This window comes from Giraffa tippelskirchi, chromosome 1, assembly GCF_054371585.1.
Source record: "Giraffa tippelskirchi isolate mGirTip1 chromosome 1, T2T-mGirTip1v1.2.pri, whole genome shotgun sequence".
Lineage (NCBI taxonomy): Eukaryota > Metazoa > Chordata > Mammalia > Artiodactyla > Giraffidae > Giraffa > Giraffa tippelskirchi.
Window position 1 is genome coordinate 199,833,758 of NC_137275.1, and position 21,711 is coordinate 199,855,468.

Below are 21,711 nucleotides of genomic sequence, written 5' to 3' on the forward strand. Positions count from 1 at the left end.
ACAGTGCAAAGAAACAGAGGAAAACAACAGAATGAGAAAGACTAGAGACCTCTTCAAGGAAACTGGAGCAATCAAGGGAATATCTCATGTAAGGATGGGCACAATAAAGGATAGAAAGGGAAAGGACCTAACAGAAGCAGAAGAGATTAAGAAGAGGTAGCAAGAAAACACAGAAGAGCTATACAAGAAAGGTCTTAACGACCCAGATAACCAAAAAGGTGTGATCATTCTCCTAGAGCCAAACATCTGGAGTGTGAAGTCAAGTGGGCCATAGAAGCATTACTAAGAACAAACCTAGAGGAGGTGACAGAATTCCAGCTGAGCTATTTCAAATCCTAAAGGACGATGCTGGTAAAGTGCTGCACTCAATATGTCAGCAAATGGAAAACTCAGCAGTGGCCACAAGACTGGAAAAGGTCAGTTTTCATTCTAATCACAAAGAAGGGCAATGCCAAACCATGTTCAAACTATCATACTATTGCACTCATTTCACACGCTAGCAAGGTTATGCTCAAAATCCTTCAAGCTAGGTTTCAGCAGTTCATGAACCAAGAACTTCCAGATGTACAAGCTGGGTTTAGAAAAGGCACAGGAACCAGAGTCCTGTGGCACAGAGTCCAAATTGCCAGCATTCACTGGATCATGGAAAAAGCAAGGAAATTCCAAAAAATATCTATTTCGGCTTCATGGTCTACACTAAACCCTTTGACTGTGTCAGTTCAGTTCAGTTCAGTCGCTCAGTTGTGTCCAACTCTTTGCGACCCCATGGACTGCAGCATGCCAGGCCTCCCTGTCCATCACCAACTCCCGGAGTTTACTTAAACTCATGTCCATTGAGTTGGTGATGCCATCCAACCATTTCATCCTCTGTTGTCCCCTTCTCCTCCTGCCTTCAATCTTTCCAAGCATCAGGGTCTTTTCAAATGAGTCAGCTCTTTGCATCAGGTGTCCAAAGTACTTTGATTGTGTAGATCACAACAAACTGTGAAAAATTCTTAAAGACACGGGAGTACCAGATTACCTTATCTATCTCCTGAGAAATCCGTATATAATTCAGGAAGCAGTCATTAGAACCAGACATAGAACAACTGATTGGTTCAAAATTGGGAAAGGAATATGACAAGGCTATGTTCACCCTGTGTATATAACTTATATGCAGAGTACATTATGTGAAATGCTGGGCTGGATGAATCACAAGCTGCAATCAACAATGCTGGGAGAATTATCAAAACCCCAGATATGCAGATGATACCACTCTAATGGCAGAAAGCAAAGAGGACTAAAGAACCTCTTGATGAAGGTGAAAGAGATCGAAAAAGTTGGCTTGAAACTCAACATTAAAAAGCTAAGATCATGGCATCTGGTCCCATCACATCATGGCAAATAGAAGGGGAAAAAGTGGAAACAATGACAGATTTTATTTTCTTGTGCTCCAAAATCACTGTGGAAAATGACTGCAGCCATGAAATTACAAGACGCTTGTTCCTTGGAAGGAAAGTTATGACCAACCTAGACAGTATATTAAAAGGCAGAGACATCACTTTGCCAACAAAGGTCCATTTAGTCAAAGCTATGATTTTTCTAGTAGTCAGGGGCGGATGGGAGAGTTGAACCATAAAGAAGAGTGAGTGTCATCAGAAGAACTGATGCTTTCAAATTGTAGTGCTGGAGAAGACTATTGCGAGTCCCTTTGACTGCAAGGTGATCAAACCAGTCAATCCTGAAGTAAATCAACCATAAATATTCATTGGAAGGACTGATGCTGAAGCTGAAGCTCCAATACTTTGGCCACCTGATGTGAAGAGATGACTCACTGGAAAAGACCCTGATGCTGGAAAGATTGAGGGCAGGAGAAGAAGCAGGCGACAGAGGATAAGATGATTAGCTAGCATCACCAACTCAATGGACATGAATTTGAGCCAACTCCAGGAAATAGTGAAGGACAGAGAAGCCTGGTGTGCTGCAGTCCATGGGGTCGCAAAGAGTCATACATGACTTACTGACTGAAAAACAAAAGCAACAAAACACCTAACCTTCTGAAACTGTTCCACAAAATTACAGATGTAGGAAAATTTCCAAACTCATACTCTGATGCCACCATCACCCTGTTATCAATATCAGACAAAGATACCACAAAAAAAGAAAATTACAGGCCAATATCAATGATGAATGTAGAGGCATAAATACTCAACACAATACTAACAATTCAAGTCCAACAGTACATTAAAAAGATCATTCACTATGATCAAGTGGGATTCATATACAGATGTGAGAATTTTTCAATATCTGCAAATCAATCAATGTGACACACGAACTGAAGAATAAAAACCATACGATTATCTCAACAGATGCAGAAAGAGCTTTTGACAAAATTCAGCACCCTTTTATGGTAAAAACTCTCCAGAAAGTGTGCATGGGGGGAACATTCCTCAACATAATAAAGGCCATATATGGCAAATCTACTGCTTAACATCATACTCAATGCTGAAATGCTGAAAGCATTTTTTCTAAGATGAGGAGTAAGACAAGGATGTTCACTCTCACCACTATTATCCAACTAGTTCTGGATGTCCTAGTTACAGCAATCAGAAAAGAAAAAGAAGAAAATGGAATCCAAATTGAAAATGAAGAAGTTAAACTGTCACTATTTGCAAATGACATGATACTATTCATAGAAGACCCTAAGGACGCTACTACAAAACTATTAAATCTCATCAATGAAGCTAGTAAAGTTGTAGGTTACATAATTAATACACACAAAAAAACTGTTGCATTTCTATACAATAACATCAAAAAATCAGAGAAATTCAAGAAACAATTGCATTTACCATCATATCAAAAGGATAAACTACCTATGAATAAACCTACCTGAGAAGACTAAAGACCTATACTCTGAAAATTAAAAGATGTCGATGAGGGAACTGAGGAAGACACAAACAGATGAAAAGATATATCATGTTCATGGATTAGAAAAATTAATAGTCAAAATGAACATATTACCCAAAGCAATCTACAGATTCAATGCAATCCTGATCAAATTACCAATGATATTTTTCACAGAACTAGGGCTTCCCTGGCGGCTCAGATGCAAAGAATCCACGTGCAATGCAGGAGACCTGGGGTCGATCCCTGGGTTGGGAAGATCCCCTGGTGAAAAGAATGGCAACCCACTCCAGTGTTCTTGCCTGGAGAATCCCCATGGACAGAGGAGCCTGGTGGGTACAGTCCATGGGGTCACAAAGAGTCGGACATGACTGAGCAACTAAGCACAGCACAGCACAAAAAAACCCTCAAAATTTGTATGGAGACACAAAAGACCTTGAACAGCCAAAGCAATCTTAAGAAAGGAAAACAAAGCTGGAGGAATCAGACTTCCTGACAAAAGTAGAAATATAGATCAATGGAACTGAATAGAAAGCCTGGAAGTAAATTCATACACCTTTGGTCAGTTAATCTGTGACAAAGGAGGCAGGACAATACAATGTTGGACAGACAGTCTCGTCAACAAATGGTGCTGGGGGAACTAGACAGCTACCTGTAAAAAAAAAAAAAAATCATTCTTTAACACCATACACAAAAATAACCTCAAGATGGATTAAAGACCTAAATGTAAGACCAGACACTATACAACTCCTAGAGGAAAACATAAGCAGTACAATCTTCTACATAAATGTAGCAATATCTTTTTTTATCTGTCTCCCAAAATAATGGAAATAAAAACAAAAATGCACAAATGGAGCCTATTTAAATTCAAAAGATTTTGCACAGCAAAGAAAACAAAAAACAGAATGAAAAGAAAACCCATAGATTGGGATAAAATGTTTACAAATGATGTGACTGACATGGGATTAGTCTCCAAACCTTACAAACAGCTCATGAGGTTTAACATAATCAAAACAAACAACCCACTCAAAAAATGGGCGAAGACCTAAATAGACATTTCTTCAAAGAAGACATACAGATGACCAAGAGGCACATGAAAAGATGCTCAACATTGCTAATTACTATAGAAATGTAAATCAAAACTACAATGAGATATCACTCACACCAGTCAACGTGACTATCATCAAAAAAATCCACAAAGAATAAATGCTGGAGAGAGTGTGGAGATAAGGGAACCCTCCTACAATGTCGGTGGGAATGCAAATTGGCATAGCCACTATGGATAATAGTATGGCGGCTTCTCTAAAAAACAAAATAGAGCTACCATATGACCTTGAATTCTACCCCAGGCATACTCCTGAAGAAAATCATGGTCCAAAAGGATACATGCACCCCAGAGTTTGTTTCAGTACTGTTTACAACAGCTAAGACCTGGAAGCAACCTAAATGTCCATCTACAGAGGAATGGAGAAAGAAAATATGGTACATATATACAATGGAATATTACTCAGCCATTAAAAAGAATGAAATAATGCCATTTGTAGCAACACAGATGAACCTAGAGACTATCATGCTCAGTGAAGTAAGTTAGAGAAGGATAAATAGTGTATGACACCCCTTATAAGCAGAATCTAAAAAGAATTGGTACACATGAACTTATTTACAAAACAGAAACAGACTCAGATAACAAACCTAGATGCCAGGGTAGGGCGGGGTGAGGGGTAGTATACGGGGAAGGAATATTTAGGGAGTTTGTGACTGACATGTACACACTGCTATATTTAAAATGGATAACCAACAAGGTCCTACTGTATAGCACAGGGAAGTCTGCTCAGTGTTATGTTGCAGCCTGGATGGGAGCAGAGTTTGCGGGAGAATGCAAACATGTATATGTATGACTGACTCCCTTTGCTGTCCATCTGAAACTATCACATTATTGTTAACTGGCTATACTTCAATATAAAATATAAAGTAAAAAAAATCTATTAAAAATTTTCTCAAACATCAAGAACCAGGAAATAGTTATTACAGATGAAATAGGTTACTTTTTAACAATATAAAGCATGTATTTCATTTCCGTTATTGCTAGGTCTTTCATGAAGATCAGAGACAATTTTGTAGTTCAAAGTTCATAACTGTGTTAAGTCACACAACTCACATATACCTATAATCCAAGCTTGACTTGGAGTTGATAGTCTCTATTTACTGTCTTTGATCTTAGTTTTTATTGATTTACACTTGTCCATTTACTATATGGGTTAATAGATGCCTTCTAAAACTCACTGAAAAGTAAAGAAAGCAGCAAATAAATAAATTAACAAATAAGAACTTACCAGGGACTTGGTCATTTCTCGCTCTTCTGGGAAAGGCGCAGAGATCTGAGAAAACAGATTGACAGAGGGACACATGAGAGAAGGAAATGTGTCAATGTCATTTAGTGTCCATGAATCTGACCCAAAAACTTATTTGTAGAGCCATATTGCAAAAAAATCATCTTGTATTGTACAAAGATTTAAATGCAGGAGTTTTACCACAGCATGGCTAATACCAAAAAAAAAAAAAAAGGAAAATTAGAAACATCTTGATACCCAATAATTATGAACAGCTTAAATACTTTACAGGGCATCCATAGGATACAATATTATGTAAAATTAAAGTACTATAGAAAAATAAAATGCTAAGTAAAAATAAAAAGATGTACCAAAAACAGTAGGAGTCCATTTTCATTGAATAATATGTGTATATGTATACATGAACACACACATGAATGCATTCATGCACACAGAGAAAACCATCTGGAAGGAAATATACTAATTTGTTAACAGATATAACATTTGGATGATGAGAAAATTTTAGGTAATTTGAATGTTTACATTACTAGTGAAAAACAAAGTAACTGTTTTTTATGATTTTGCTCTGCACTTCTGTGACCAGCTCATCACAAGTACTTGAGAACATCATTAAGTAAGATCAAAAAGGAAGACTGTTAGCTTTTCCACTGTTCTTTGCTTAGTTACTGGAACAGATATTAAACACAGGCCCACAGCAGTGAAAGTGCCAGGTCCTAACCACTGGACAACCAGGGAATTCCCACTTACAGTTCTTAAAACGCAAATCAATGGAAACTTTGTCTTAGCTACAATATATTAATAGCAAGTGGATTTGGTTTTAGTTAATAACAAACCTTTAGACCTAAGTTAAGTCACTTACTGGCTGAAGCTATTGTTTTCCATTTTTTAAATGAGCTTTCTAACATAAACAGCTGAATTTTTAGTATAAGAAACACACATATACTTTCCATTTAGTTTAGTATTTTGCCATATACATTTTATCTTTATATGTACACATATAGTTACATGTAAATACATATATATTTAGAAAGACATGATTGTATATACACTGGTTTTTTTTTTTTTTGCTGAAACATTTGAAAGTTGCAAATGTCATGACACTTCTTGCCTAAATATATCATATCAATCTCCTAAAAGATTATTCAGTTCAGTTCAGTCACTCAGTCATGTCTAACTCTTTGTGAACCCAGGGACTGTAGTATGCCAGGCTTCCCTATCCATCACCAACTCCCAGAACTTGCTCAAACTCATGTCCATTGAGTCAGTGATGCCATCTAACAATCTTATCCTCTGTAGTCCCCTTCTCCTCCTGCCTTCAATCTTTCCAGCATCAGGGTCTTTTCCCATGAGTCAGTTCTTTGCATCAGGTGGCCAAAGTATTGGAGCTTCGGCTTCAGCATCAGTCCTTCCAACAAATATTCATTCAGGACTGATTTCCTTTAGGATGGACCGATTTGATCTCCTTGCAGTCCAAGGGACTCTCAAGTGTCTTCTCCAAAACCACAGTTCAAAAGCATCAATTCTTTGGCAATCAGCTTTCTTTATGTAATAAAAATATTTTATTTAATAAAATAAATAGCATTTTATTAAATAATAATAAAAAGATTATCATCATACCTGAGGAAATTATTAGCAGTTCTATAACACTTTAATATCCAGCTCATATTCAAAATTCCCAATTGTCCCAGAAACACTTTTTCTTGCTCTTTTGTTGCAGGCACATTCCCAATCAAGGCTCACACACTGGAGACTGTGTCCCTTTCACCCTAGACCCATCCTCCCTAATATCTTTTTATGACAGACTTTTAAAACTTTTGCTTCTAACTTTTATATTAGAAGTATTTCTATTAAATACACTTTTCTAATACAAATGACATTTAGTTAAACTTCCTTATTAATTTTTTGTGTGTGTGGTATAACTTATATAAAGTACATGAATGTTAGATATATAGCATTTTCCCCTATTTTTCACATCTGTGATTCTTCCATCCCAATTGAGAGAGAACATTTCCAGCACCACTGGCTTAATTAGGGAATCAAGTCATTGTTTTTGAAACTTGTAAAAGAAGGAAAAGAGTCAAGCATAACCAAATACTTCATGATGAAATTTCTCTTTTTTTATACAATTATTCCAGCTACAAGTTACCAACTAAAAATAGACACTTGCCATCTGCCTCTACAATGATTAAGTCACTAGCCACAGTGGCCATTGACCTTCAGCACACCCTGAAAGATGTTCAGGGTGGAGATCAGGAATAAGGCACTCTGTGCTCTGGCAAAAACTGATAGAACAGGCCTTTAGATGTATTTTCAGGAGAAGATTTTACCAGTTCAGAATCTTGCATCTTCTCATATGTAGAAAGGCATTAAAATCATTAACAGAAACATCTCCTTGTGACTAGCAGCAACCTTCACATAACTAGCAGCAAGCCTCCGCCAAAATGTGTGCTTGACTTAAATCTTATATAATACTGACCTTCACTCCTTACCCCTCAGAGCAATTCCTCAGAGCTATATGACACACTGTCCCCTGAGCTATAGTCCTTATCTTGCCCCCAAATAAAACTTAACTCTCAGCTCTCAGATTATACATTTTTTAAGTCAACAAAGTGAAGGAATGGTAGAAATGGAAATGTCCGCTTTGCACACATAATGAAATATGAACTAAGAAACAATCATCCATGGCTCCTCACGTCACAAAAACAAATAACCAGATGTTATGTGCCTCCTGATCAAGTACAAAAAATCACCTGGGAAGCAGTCTTGCTCCCCCAAAAAACAAAATAGAAATCTGAATCTGATCAAGCCTCAAAATCTTACCAATCCAGTCCACATAAAATGATCCTTTAAAACATACTGTCATTTTTAAAGGTGTGATAATAGCACTGTGGTTATTTTTATCAAAAAATTTTATATACTGAGATATTTTCAGATAAAACAACACAGTCTTTGAGATTTGCCTCAAAATAATCCAGTCAAAGAGAAAAAGTGTTGGAGGAAGGGATAGATGACAAATGACTAAGCATGAGCTAATAACTGTAGAAACTGATGGGTAAATGAAGCGTCTTTATACTTCCTTCTCTACATTTGTATTTCTTGAAATTTTCACAAGGAATGTTTAAAAAGTCATCTTTTAGATAGCATCAACTGGAAAAAAAATGCACAACCTAATTGTGAGAATTATGTTTTAGTTGACAGACTTGCTGAGGACTTAAGCCCAGAATACAGCCTCTCAGATAGTATTGAGGGACTGCTCTGAAAAGATAAGGGAGGAGCCAGGATATATAGGAGTTTTTACAAAAAAAAAAAACAACAAAAATCAGGTAGTTGGAACATCAAAAGATTACTGTTAGTTAAAGAAAATCCACTGTAATGGTCTATGTGGGAAAAGAATCTAAAAAAGAGTGTATATATGTATATGTATAATTGATTCACTTTGCTGTACACCTGAAACTAACATTGTAAATCAATTATGCTGATAAAAAGAAAAAGAAAATCCCAAGTTAATGAATTTAGCACTTCTGTATGTATAGGAAGATGCAAAAGTCTGGGCTCATTTAAACCATTCCTTTGATATGCACCTTAACTGTATAGGGCCATTTGTTATAGTTCAGTCTTTTAAGTTGTGTCTGATTCTTGCAACCCCATGGACTGCAGTGGACCAGTCTTCCCTGTCCTTTACAATCTCCTAGAGTTTGCTCAAACTCATGTCCATTGAGTTGATAATGCTATCCAAACATCTCATTCTCTGTCACCTCCTTCTCCTGCCCTCAATCTAGGGCCAGTATCCTCATTTTTTCCATCCTGAATCTGCTCAGAGTACATAGCTGGGGAGGGCTGCAGTGGCTCATAGCTTGTTGACCACATCTTTTGTTTACTAATATGGCAGGTGACAACTTTCTTTGTCCACAATAATCAGAGAACTCTGACTATAGATTAAATATCAGGTGATATAAACGAGCTACTATAACTTTTGTTAGTTGGGTAGTAGCCTGGTGGTTGGGCTTCCCTGGTGGCTCAGTGGTTTAGAATCCACCTGCCAACGCAGGAGATGCAGGGTGGATCCCTGAGTCGGGAAGACACCCTGGAGAAGGAAATGGCAGCTCACTTCAGTATTCTTGCCTGGAAAAACCCATGGATAGAGGAGCCTGGTAGGCTAGTCTATGGGGTTGCAATAGAGTCAGACCCGACTTAGCAACCAAAATAACAACAACAGCCTGGTGGCTATGGGGCAGAGTGGGGTGGGGTGGGGTGGGGGTGTAGTGGGACAGGTTTACACAAGTTGGATTTGCATGCCAAAGTATTTGTGGGTGAAATGACATGGCACGCAAGATTTGTTTTAAAACACCCTAGCTAAAATAAGCAAGTGAGAAGAAACAGGTGAAACACTAGCAAACATTTGATAATTACTGAGACTAGGTGACTCTGGTTCATTATAACATTTTCTCTACTTTTGTGTACGTTTGAAATTTTCTATAATAAAAACAAAAAAAATTAATTCTTTCCCTCTACATAGAACAGCCTCAAAGTATAATGACATAAGCCTTTCACTGTTCACATTGCAAAGGATAATGCTTTGTTTTAGCAAATCTATCTCTGAGAAAATGCTTGCTTCTGAGCTTCCCCCTCCCCACTCACAGGAACTGTCATATCCTGGCCAAGCCATGATTTGAACTGGATACAGGATCTATGAGACAAGCTCTCTTTGGCTGGCATGTTCACAGTGGCCTTCATTTGTCAGAATTTCAATCTTCCCAGGAGTCATAAATTGAGTGAGCATCCAAAGATGTCAGTGATTATCTAGCCAAGGTGAACTGAAGTCTGAAAAAAAGATCCTGAAGGCTCAACTAAGTGGTCTGACCTCAGGTTTTGTGGAAAAACAAAGGGATCCTGACAGCGAGAGTGCCACTCAGTGACAGCTTCTCAGGCGGCATCCCAAGAGTACATCAAACAGTGAGGTTTGGAGCCAAATCAACGTACATTTGAATCCCAGGTCTTTCACTTTCTAGCTGTGACAGTCCAAAGAACTTACTTAAGCCTCAGTTTCCTCATCTTTATACTTTTAAGATAAACAAACTGATTTTATAATACTTGAAAAACACTCAGCCCATGCATGGCACAAAAACACTCATTAAATATTAGTTACTGCTATTATTACAAAATTGGTAATCCACATAGATTGCACTCACTGTATCAAACATTATGTGATTTCACCAGCCACTCAAGTCATCCTAAACAGTTCAGTTCAGTTGCTCAGTTACGTCTGACTCTTTGCAACCCCATGGACTGCAGTATGCCAGGCTTCCGTGTCCATCATCAACTACCAGATTTTACTCAAACTCATGTCCATTGAGTCGGTGATGCCATCCAACCATCTCATCCTCTGTTGTCCCCTTCACCCACCTTCAATCTTTCCAGCATCAGGGTCTTTTCTAGTGAGTCAGTTCTTCGCATTAGGTGGCGAAAGTATTGGAATTTCAGCTTCAGCATCAGTCCCTCCAATGAATATTCAGAACTGATTTCCTTTAGGATAGACTGGTTGGATCTCCTTGCAGTCCAAGGGACTCGCAAGAGTCTTTTCTAACACCACAGTTCAAAACCATCAATTCTTCGATACTCAGCTTTCTTTATACTCCAACTCTCACATCCATAAATGACCATGGCTTTGACTAGACGGACCTTAGTTGGCAAAGTAACGTCTGTTTTTTCATATGCTGTCTAGGTTGGTCATAACTTTTCTTCCAAGGAGTATGTGTCTTTTAATTTCATGGCTGCAGTCACCATCTGCAGTGATTTTGGAGCCCCCCAAAATAAAATCTGTCACTGTTTCCACTAATTTCCCCTTCTATTTGCCATGAAGTGATGGGGCCAGATGCCATGATCTTAGTTTTCTGAATGTTGAGCTTTAAGCCAATTTTTTCACTCTTCTTTTTCACTTTCATCAAGAGGCTCTTTAGTTCTTCTTCACTTTCTGCCATAAGGGTGGTGTCATCTGCATAGCTGAGGTTATTGATATTTCGCCTGGCAATCTTGATTCCAGCTTGTGCTGCCTCCAGCCCAGTGTTTCTCATGATGTACTCTGCATATAAGTTAAATAAGCGGGGTGACAATATACAGCCTTGATGTACTCCTTTCCCGATTTGGAACCAGTCTGTTGTTCCATGTCCAGTTCGAATTGTTGCTTCCTGACCTGTAAACAGATTTCTCAGGAGGCAAGTAAAGTGGTCTGCTATTCCTATCTTTTTAAGAATTTTCCACAGTTTGTTGTGATCCACAGTCAAAGGGTTTGGCATAGTCAATAAAGCAGAGGTAGATGTTTTTCTGGAACTCTTTGTTTTTTTGATGATCCAACGGATGTTGGCAATTTGATTTCTGGTTCCTCTGCCTTTTCTAAATCCAGCTTGAACATCTGGAAGTTCATGGTTCACATACTGTTAAAACTTGGCTTGGAGAATTTTGAGCATTACTTTGCTAGTCTGTGGGATGAGTGCAATTGTGCGGTAGTTTGACCATTCTTTGGCATTGTCTTTCTTTGGGATTGGAATGAAAACTGACCTTTTCCAGTCCTGTGGCCACTGCTGAGTTTTCCAAATTTGCTGACATATTGAGTGCAGCACTTTCACAGCATTATCTTTTAGGATTTGAAATAGCTCAACTGGAATTCCATCACTTCCATTAGCTTTGTTCGTAGGGATGCTTCCTAAGGCCCACCTGACTTCTCATTCCAGGATGTCTGGCTCCAGGTGAGTGATCACACCATCGTGGTTATCTGGGTCATGAAGATCTTTTTTGTATAGTTCTTTTGTATATTCTTTCCACCTCTTCTTAATTTCTTCTGCTTCTGTTAGGTCTATACCATTTCTGTCCTTTATTGTGCCCATCTTTGCATGAAATGTTCCCTTGTATCTCTTAATTTTCTTAAAGAGACCTCTAGTCTTTTCCATTGTGTTGTTTTCCTCTATTTCTTTGCACTGATCACTGAGGAAGTCTTCCTTATCTCTCCTTGCTATTCTTTGGAACTCTGCATTTAAATGGGTATATCTTTCCTTTTTTCCTTTGCCTCTCGCTTCTCTTCTTTTCACAGCTATTTGTAAGGCCTCCTCAGACAACCATTTTGCCTTTTTGCATTTCTTTTTCTTGGGGATGGTCTTGATCACTGCCTCCTGTACAATGTCATGAACCTCCATCCATAGTTCTTCAGGCACTCTATCAGATCTAATCCCTTGAATCTATTTCTCACTTCCACTGTATAATCATAAGGGATTTGATTTAGGTCATACCTGAATGGTCTAGTGGTTTTCCCTACTTTCCTCAATTTAAGTCTGAATTTGGCTATAAGGAGTTCATGATCTGAGCCACAGTCAGCTCCCAGTCTTGTTTTTGCTGACTGTGTAGAGTTTCTCTCCATCAATCTGATTTCGGTATTGACCATCTGGGGATGTCAATATGTAAAGCCTTCTCTTGTGTTGTTAGAAGAGGGTGTTTGCTAAGACCAGTGCGTTCTCTTGGCAAAACTCTATTAGCCTTTGCCCTGCTTCGTTCTGTGCTCCAAGGACAAATTTGCCTGTTACTCCAGGTATTTCTTGACATGCTTCTTTTGCATTCCAGTCCCCTATAATGAAAAGGACATCTTTTTTGGGTGTTAGTTCTAAAAGGTCTTGAAGGTCTTCATAGAACCATTCAACTTCAGCTTCTTTAGCATTACTGGTCAGGGCATAGACTTGGATTACTGAATGGTTTGCCTTGGAAACGAACAGAGATCATTCTGTCCTTTTTCAGATTGCATCCTAGTATTGCATTTTGGACTCTTTTGTTGACTATGATGGCTACTCCATTTCTTCTAAGGGATTCCTGCCCACAGTAGTTGATATAATGGTCATCTGAGTTAAATTCATCCATTCCAGTCCATTTTAGTTCGCTGATTCCTGAAAAGTCAATGTTCACTCTTGCCATCTCCTGTTTGACCACTTCCAATTTGCCTTGATTCATCGACCTGACATTCCAGGTTCCTATGCAATATTGCTCTTTACAGCATCGGACTTCACTTCCATCACCAGTCACATCCACAACTGGGTGTTCTTTTTGCTTTGGCTCTGTCTCTTCATTTTTCTGGATTTATTTCTCTACTGTTCTCCAGTAGCATATTGGACACCTACTGACCTGGGGAGTTCATCTTTCAGTTTCCTATCTTTTTGCTTTTCATACTGTTCATGGGGTTCTCAAGGCAAGAATACTGAAGTGGTTTGCCATTCCTTTCTCTAGTGGACCATGTTTTGTCAGAACTCTCCACCATGACCTCTCCGTCTTGGGTGGACCTACACAGTATGACTCATAGTTTCATTGAGCTAGACAAGGCTGTGGTCCATGTGATCAGATTGGTTAGTTTTCATCCCCAACCCCAGCACTCGTTTCCTTACTCCCACTCGTACATTTTCTTTTCCAACTTCCAATCGTTGCACACTGACCTCACCCCAGCAACCATTACTCACAGATCAGAATCAATGGTTCCCATGTTCTACTGCTCACAGGCCCCAATTGAGGTAGGAGATAGATGGACTCCAGGTTAGACATTTACAACCAGCCTCCTATTTACACTTCCAGATAGAAATAGCAAAGGAACAAGTTAAATATCTGCACTTTGCCTCCAGTGGATACTTTACGATAGCAGTCCTGGGCATGGCAGAGGGGCGCTGAGTCCTGTTCAGATAAAGAGACCACATATTTCTCATTCTTGATGTCAAGGACACCTCCCTACTATACATGCACAGAAAGTTTCCTCAGCAGTCAAAAAGGGAGGGAGCACCACCCCATAAGAGGTGGTGTCAACCTTCCCATAGGTTGCTGCACTGGAACCCACCTTGGCAAAAAGATGTACACACATATGAGGTAGGGATCTAGGTCAGGTCAGTTATGGGGGGAAAAAGTGAGATAACTGGCCAAAGGCAAACAAAAACCTGGAAGAACTACCCTATATAAAAGATTTAACCATTTCTTTACTGTGCTCCTCCTCACTAGCGAGGATGCCCACACTCTTTCTCTCCAGGTATGTATCTCTACCTTGCTCTGTCTTAACTAAACAAACTCTATCACATGTTATGCTATGTCACTAATAATAAATGTTGTATCTGGTTTTGTTTTTGTTCTTTTACAGTTTTTGCCTCCTTAAAACATTTTTGCTTTCAAATAGGGATAGAGTCAGGGAAACTCTGCTTCTGGCTGTTGCTGGTGGAGTGGACAGGATTCCTGGTTTTCACCCAGGTCCAATTCCTGGGCAGGGAACAAAGATCTCGCTTCAAGCCATCACTGTTCTCTCTAAGAGATCATAATCATTCATTCTATAGTCCCTGATCACAGAGTTTCCAATAACTGTACCCCATGGTCCTGACTCTACATCAGTCAACCCCATGCCCTGAAAAGGAAAAACTCCTCCTGTGTGTTTTTCTTCTATTCTCACACCATCTACTTAGAGTTTTAGCATTATTCACACAAGTTAGGGGCTCAGTCCTGTAAGACTGTCCCCACCCCAACTTCAGATGCCAACCACAAGTTCAGGCTCTTACTTTTGTTTCTGACCAACGGGCTACAATTAGAGGTTCCCATGAGGTTCCCTCAGATTCCACTAATTTGCTCATAGATCTCAAGAAAATATTTTACTTATTAGAATTTATCATAAGAGAATATAATTCAGAAACAGCCAGGTAGAAGAGATGGATATGCAAGATATGTCAGAATGAGTGCATTGCTCTCCCAGAATCTCCACATGTTCAATCTAGAAACTCTCCAAACGCCATCCTTTTGAGTTTTTATGAAGGCTTCACTATGTACAGATGATTGATTAAATAACTAGCCATTGGTGATTCAACTTCTTGTTCAACTTCAAGCTCTAAAACTTTCAGAATTTGCTTCGTTCACCTGGCAAACAGCCCCCATTGAGTGATTCTCTAGGGGCTTTCCAAATATCATTTCATTAAAATAAACTCAGGGGTGGTTGAAAGGAACTTATTATTTATAACAACAACAACAAAAACCCCATTAATTTTACCTTTATCCCTCTGGTGCTATGTCAAGAGACAGAAACCAAAAAGGGCCCTATAACCCTTATCACTTAGGAAATTGCAAAGGTGTTAGGAGCTTTGTGCTGGGAACTGTGGATGAGAACCAAAATACATATTTCTTATTATATCACAATACCAGATGAACCAATAACTGGCACCCACACCTTTATCACTACTGTTGACTGAAAAAATGTCTCACCCTAAAAGGTAAGGATTATTTTTTATTCAGTGGTCTCCCTGTGGACTTAAGTCCAGGATATAGCCCCTCAGACAGCTCAAAGGGACTGTTCTGAAGAATTAAGGGAGGAGCCAGAGTAAATGGGAATTTTTGCAACAAAACAAAAATCAAGTATTTGGAATATCAAAAGATTATTGTCTGTCAATTAAAGAAAACCCAGGCATCTCAAGTTAATGACTTTAGCATTTTTCTATATATGGGACAATGCAAGAGTCTGCATTTATTAGGAATCATTCCTTTGACAAGCACTGTAACTATCTGTGACCAATATCTTATTTTTCTCCATTCTGAATTCCCCTCAAGGTGAACGATTGGGGGTAGCTGCAGTGACTGATGGCTTGATGGTCACAACCTCTTTTGTTTACTGAAAGGGCAGGCCACATTCTTTGTCCACACTACCCACCATACGTCTCCATTGGTAATCCCAAAACTCCAGTTCCAGACAGGCCTGCACCTTAAATGGGCCCTGAAAAATCACCCAAGGACTCCTCTCACTATCCACACACAGTAGGCCTATACCATTAGTTTTCCTTTCTAACAAATTTACATACACACACAAACAATTGGGAATTCAATCAATGAACAAATCTATGAATATTCTTGAATTTTAAAGACAAATTTTAAAATCTAAAACACATCCAAATCTAAAGTGCAAGTGAATGAACAGAATTTACAGAGAAAGAACTAAAAAAGGCAAGATGCCTCATCTGCAGTAATAAAAGCTAAGTGATATCAGAAGTAGCATCTAAATGACCACTTCTCTGTTAGGGCCAAAGACATTTTCAAAAATGAAAGCACTTACAAAGTATCTCTTTTCATTATCTGAGAAAAAAAAACCCACAAAAGTATTCCAAATAAATGTAAAATAAATCAGATGAGAAATAGCAAACAGAAATATATTTTTGAGCAATAACTTCTGCAAGAGATATAATTATTAAAAAGGACAATGATGATGATGTGATAAGAATGTAATCAAAGGGAAAAGTAATAACATTATCCTATGACAAAACATTTCTATTACAGGAAAAAAACAGAAGTTATCTGGGGTGTAGAATGGAAACAATGAACAAAAATTTCATCAATCCAGTGAAAGCATGAAAAAGGAAAAGAAAAGCAGAAAACAGTGAGTTAAAATAAATAGTAAACATTAAAACGGAAGGTAAAGAATTGGGTAAGTCATTATTACACTAAACTGAAAAGGTAAAATTATGTATTGACAAAGACTAGAGTATATGTCAGATTTGAAAAAACCAAATTGTATCTATTGCAAGCAGTAGATCTAAACAATGAGAGCAATAGAAATACAGAATAAAGCCCTGGGCAAAGATAAATCATCCAAATCAAAGTGAAAGCTGGGATAGCAATATAAATATCAAAATGAAATTCAAGATTGAAATTGCTTTTCACTGAACAGAGGGCTCCTAAAATAATAGCATCCAATAAATTTGAAAAAATACAAAATGCATTAACCATTAGATTTTTGCATGCCTTTCCCCCAAATACACACAAACAAAACTAGTAAAAAAGCACATGGAACTACAAAGTGAATTATTAGTAAGAAATTATTACTGTAACTCTTTAGAAATATGATGAATCAAGTAGACCAAAAATAGAAAAAAGAAAGACTTGAAAAATACCAACAAGCTATATTTAATATACATTAGGAGAAGTTTATACCAAACAGAAAATATACTCTTTCTCTTATATCCACTGAACAAAGTTCACTGTAACTTGTGTAATTTGCCTTCAAGTCAGAAAGAGAAAGAGAAATATCGTATCCTAAAGCACATATATGGGATCTAGAAAAATTGTTCTGAAGAATTTATTTACAGGGCAGCAATGGAGAAACAGACATAGAGAATAGACTTATGGACATGGGGAGAAGGGAGGAGAGGGTGAGATGTATGGAAAGAGTAACTTGGAAACTTACATTACCATGTTTAAAATAGATAGCCAAGGGAAATTTGCTGTATGGCTCAGGAACTCAAACAGGGGCTCTGTATCAGCCTAGAGCGGTGGGATGGGGAAGGGGATGGGGAGGGAGATGGGAGAGAGAGTCAACAGGGAGGGGATATATATATACCTATGGCTGATTCATGTTGAGGTGTGGCAGAAAACAACAAAATTCTGTAAAGCAATTATCCTTCAATAAAAAAATAAATAAATAAAAATCTTTACAAATTGTTAAAAGCTGAGACTTTGCAGTCTACAGTCTATGAAAATACAATAAAATTAAAAATAAACAAAACATATCAATAATTCAGGAATGAAGAAACTCAGCTGAGGATCAAAGTGGAACATCAAACTGAAACTATACATTTCAAAAATAAAGATGTATATAAAAGAAACTTCATACCCCTAAATATATCCAATATAAAATTAGGAAAATAAGGAAAAGGATGACAATTACATGAAATGGGGAAAAATGGGGGAGAGGGGAGAAGACATCTTTAAAAAAGAAAAAATTAATATAAAAATAGTAGAGAGTATAAACATAATGAATACTTCAAAATGACCAATAAAATAAATCTTGAGAATCCTGATAATAAAAAAAAAGGAAAGAAAAACGATACATAAATAACTAGGAATGACAATGTAGCTCCTAACCGGGATACCAACCACAGGACAATATATTTTTAAATCTCTAGCAAAGTGTACCATGATGAAGAACACTTTCACATACTGAGGCATGGAGAAATCGCTTTGGCTCACACATGGTTCAGACTGAACTTTGTGTGAACACACAGCACATCTGCTTTAACCATTAAGATGTTTGGAAGATAAGAATAAGTAACTCCCTTCCTATAGCATCCCCTTTCCAGGCATCATGGTCCTGCAACTTCACTGTATATGTATTAAATCTGGCTGCTTTAAAACGTTGAAGGAATATATCCCTGTCATGTTTGATGTATGATCTTTGTTCTGATAAGCTTATAAGGCTATGCTGAAAACCATACTTCAACCCAGCAATTCCTCAGAGCTTCCTAAGCTGTCTCCAGGGCTACAGTCCTCAGTTTGGCTCAAATAATACGAACAAAACTCTTTTCGACTCCTATTATGATTATTTCTTGATTATTTCCATCAACAATTTTAAAAAAATCAGAAATAGAAACAACCTATAAGCAGAAAAAAAGAGAGGATATTAATGACCATCTACTATCTCTCCCCTTCAGATCCTTCATTTCTCAGGCCCCACAGTTATCCTCCCACCACAGAATCCAGGAATCTGCCCACCGATCCAACAACAAAGATCCCACAAACCACCATCATTCCGCCTGGAGTTCCACCATCCACTATCACTGCCATCCCACGTCTCCAGGGATCCACCATAACAAGACCCCACCAATCCCACCAGAAGCCACCATCAAGACCAACCGACCCCTATTATTCCATCCACTGACCGCCTCCATCTCTGACCTCATTGTTCATCACGGACATCAGCGACACCTCTTCACTCAATCCCCACCCCAATGCTCCCTGCACTCACCAGCCCCTCACCCAAGCTCTTTCAAGACAGTGGTCATTTAGGCGGCGCAGTGGCAAAGAATCTGCCTGACAATGCAGGAGGTGCAGGAGACATTGATTGGATCCCTGGGTGGCAAAGATCCCCTGGAGAAGGAAATGGCAACCCGCTCCAGTATTCTTGCCTGGAAAATTCCATGGACAGAGGAGCCTGGAGGGCTACGATCCATGGGGTCGCAAAGAATCAGACGCGACTGAGCGACTGAGCAAGCGCGCCCGCGCGCGCAGGCGCGCGCGCGCACACACACAAACACACACAGAGTCACAGGAAATACAATTCCACCTACACACACACACACAGAGTCATAGGAAATACAACTCCACCTACTTCCTTTTTCTGGATTCCCTCCCTGCCCTTGCGAAATTTCTTAGGCTCCGCCTCCATATGCGCATGCTCAACAGTGGCTTCCCTACGGAAACTTACCAGTATTCAACATGGCGCTCTGCTGAAACCTGCGGCTCTCTAAATGATTTAAACTTGATTAAATATGGCGTCGCCCATGTAGTCACTGAGGCCTGTGGGCGGCCATGTTGAAGTGAGGTAGATTTGTGTAGTTAAGAGCTGTCAGGAGGAAAGGGGGAACCGAGGGATGTATCCTGGAATTAAGCCAGGAACAACCAGAGCTGATAACCCAAAGCAGCCCCAGGCATTCTCCCTATTCCTGTGGATTTGAAGCATCTCAAACAATAATATCTAATCAGCAATTATTAAGCACTCCATCCCCAAGTAGCAGAATAAACATTCTCTCCAAGCATCTAGGGAGCATTTACGAAGGGATACCATAATCTGAGGGCTTTCCTGGTGGCGCCAGTGGTAAAGAACCTGCCTGCCAATGCAGGAGATACAATGAGATGTGGGTTTGTTCCCTGGGTTGGGAAGATCGATATCCCCCCCACCCCCGGGGCGGGGGAAGAAATGGCAACCCACTTCAGTATCCTTGCCTGAAAAATTCCAGGGACAGAGGACTCTGGCAGGCTACAGTCCATGGGGTTGCAAAAGAGCGAGACACAACTGAATATGCACGCACTATAACCTGGGCTGAAATGAATCCTATCAGATTTAATAGAACTGAAATCTTACAGAGTGTTGATGGAAATAATCAGTAAACGTGCTGATTCAACAGCCATTGAGTCGGGCTACTTTAGTTCACACAAAATTCAGGCTGAACCATCTATAAATCAAAATGACTTCTCCATACCTCAAGATGTGAAAATTTTCTCCATCAATAATATCTTCTGCGGACACAATAGAATCAAACTAGAAATCACTAGCAGAAAGACAACAGGAAATTAACACTTGTGAATTAAATGATACAATTCCAAATAAATAGCCTAGGTCAAATTTTTTTAATATATCAAACTGAATGAAAGTGGAAACAAAGTGAATCAAGATTTGTAGGTTGCAGGGGACATACTGGAGAGAGGAAACTTTATAACACAAATTATTTACATTAGAAAATAAGAAAACTCTCAAAACAATCACCTAAGTTCCCACATTAATAAACTAGAAGAGGAAGAGCAAAATGAAAGCAAGAAGAAGTAAATAATAAAAATATAAGCACACAACAATGAAATTGAAAAAAGTAATAGAGAAAACAAAACTGTAAGCTAGTTCTTTGGTTAAGGTGATAAAAATCAACAAACCTCTAGATGAGATGTGCGTGCTGGTGCTAAGTCACTTCAGTTGTGTCCGACTCTTTGTGACCCTATGGACTGACCCGCCAGGCTCCTCTGTCCTTGGGATTCTCCAGGCAAGAATACTGGAGTGGGTTGCTTTGCCCTCCTCCAGGAGATCCAACCCAGGGATCCAACCCACATAATGGTATCTCTTGCATTGTCAGGCAGATATTTTACCACTAGCACCACCTGGGAAGCCCCTAAAGGAGACATACGTTACCAAAAACAAGAATGAAATATGAGATACCACTGTAGATCCTATAGATATCAAAAGAATAAAAAGAGAATACCAAAAACAATTCTACACACATAAAATTTGACAACTTAGAAAACTACACCAATTGCTCATAAAAGCACAAACTGCAACAACTTTCACAGCTTGAAATAAATTTATTGAGTAGCACTATTATTACAGTCAAAATTTAAACAACTGAAAATGAAATCTTCAGACCCAGATGTATTCATTGGAAAATTCTAAAAAAACATTTAAAGATTAACACAAATTCTACACAATCTATTTCAGAGTAGACAATAAAAAGGAAAACATTGCAACTCACTTTATAAGACCAGTTTTACCTTGATACCAAAATGAAAGACAGTACCAAAACAACAAAAAAAGAATACATATCAATATTCTTCATGAATACAGATAAGGAAAAAAAATATTAACAAAGCATTAGCAAATAGAATTTTTAAATATGTTAAGAAATAAAATTCAGCTGAGTAAATTTTAAAGATTTCATTGGCTGTATTCAATGATTCATGAATGGAGCCACATCCAATCTAGTAGACAGAAAGGAGCTCTGAGAAGCTGTGCAAAATGAAAGTTTTTTACAGACAGAAGAGAGCAGAAACAGGAGTTGTTAGGCAAAAAGCAGATTGGTTTGCAGATTACTTTCCTTTAGGGAATGGCAGGTGTCTATGAAGCAGATACCTAACAAGTTCTGATCAGGTGATTCTGGATTGACTGTTTTAAGACTGTATT

General features: G+C 38.5%; 1 protein-coding gene across 1 annotated transcript in view; it reads right to left on the reverse strand.

Annotated features, from left to right (window-relative positions):
• ZNF484 (zinc finger protein 484) overlaps positions 1-19,291 on the reverse strand; it is a 39,784-nt gene extending 20,493 nt beyond the window's left edge. The window contains exons 1-2 of the mRNA XM_081523205.1: positions 19,175-19,291; positions 5,217-5,261 (exon numbers count right to left, since the gene is read on the reverse strand). Coding sequence (XP_081379331.1) covers positions 5,217-5,261; positions 19,175-19,219 — 90 coding nt within the window. The 5' untranslated portion in view covers positions 19,220-19,291. The remainder of the gene's footprint in view (positions 1-5,216; positions 5,262-19,174) is intronic.
• Positions 19,292-21,711: the final 2,420 nt, after the last annotated feature.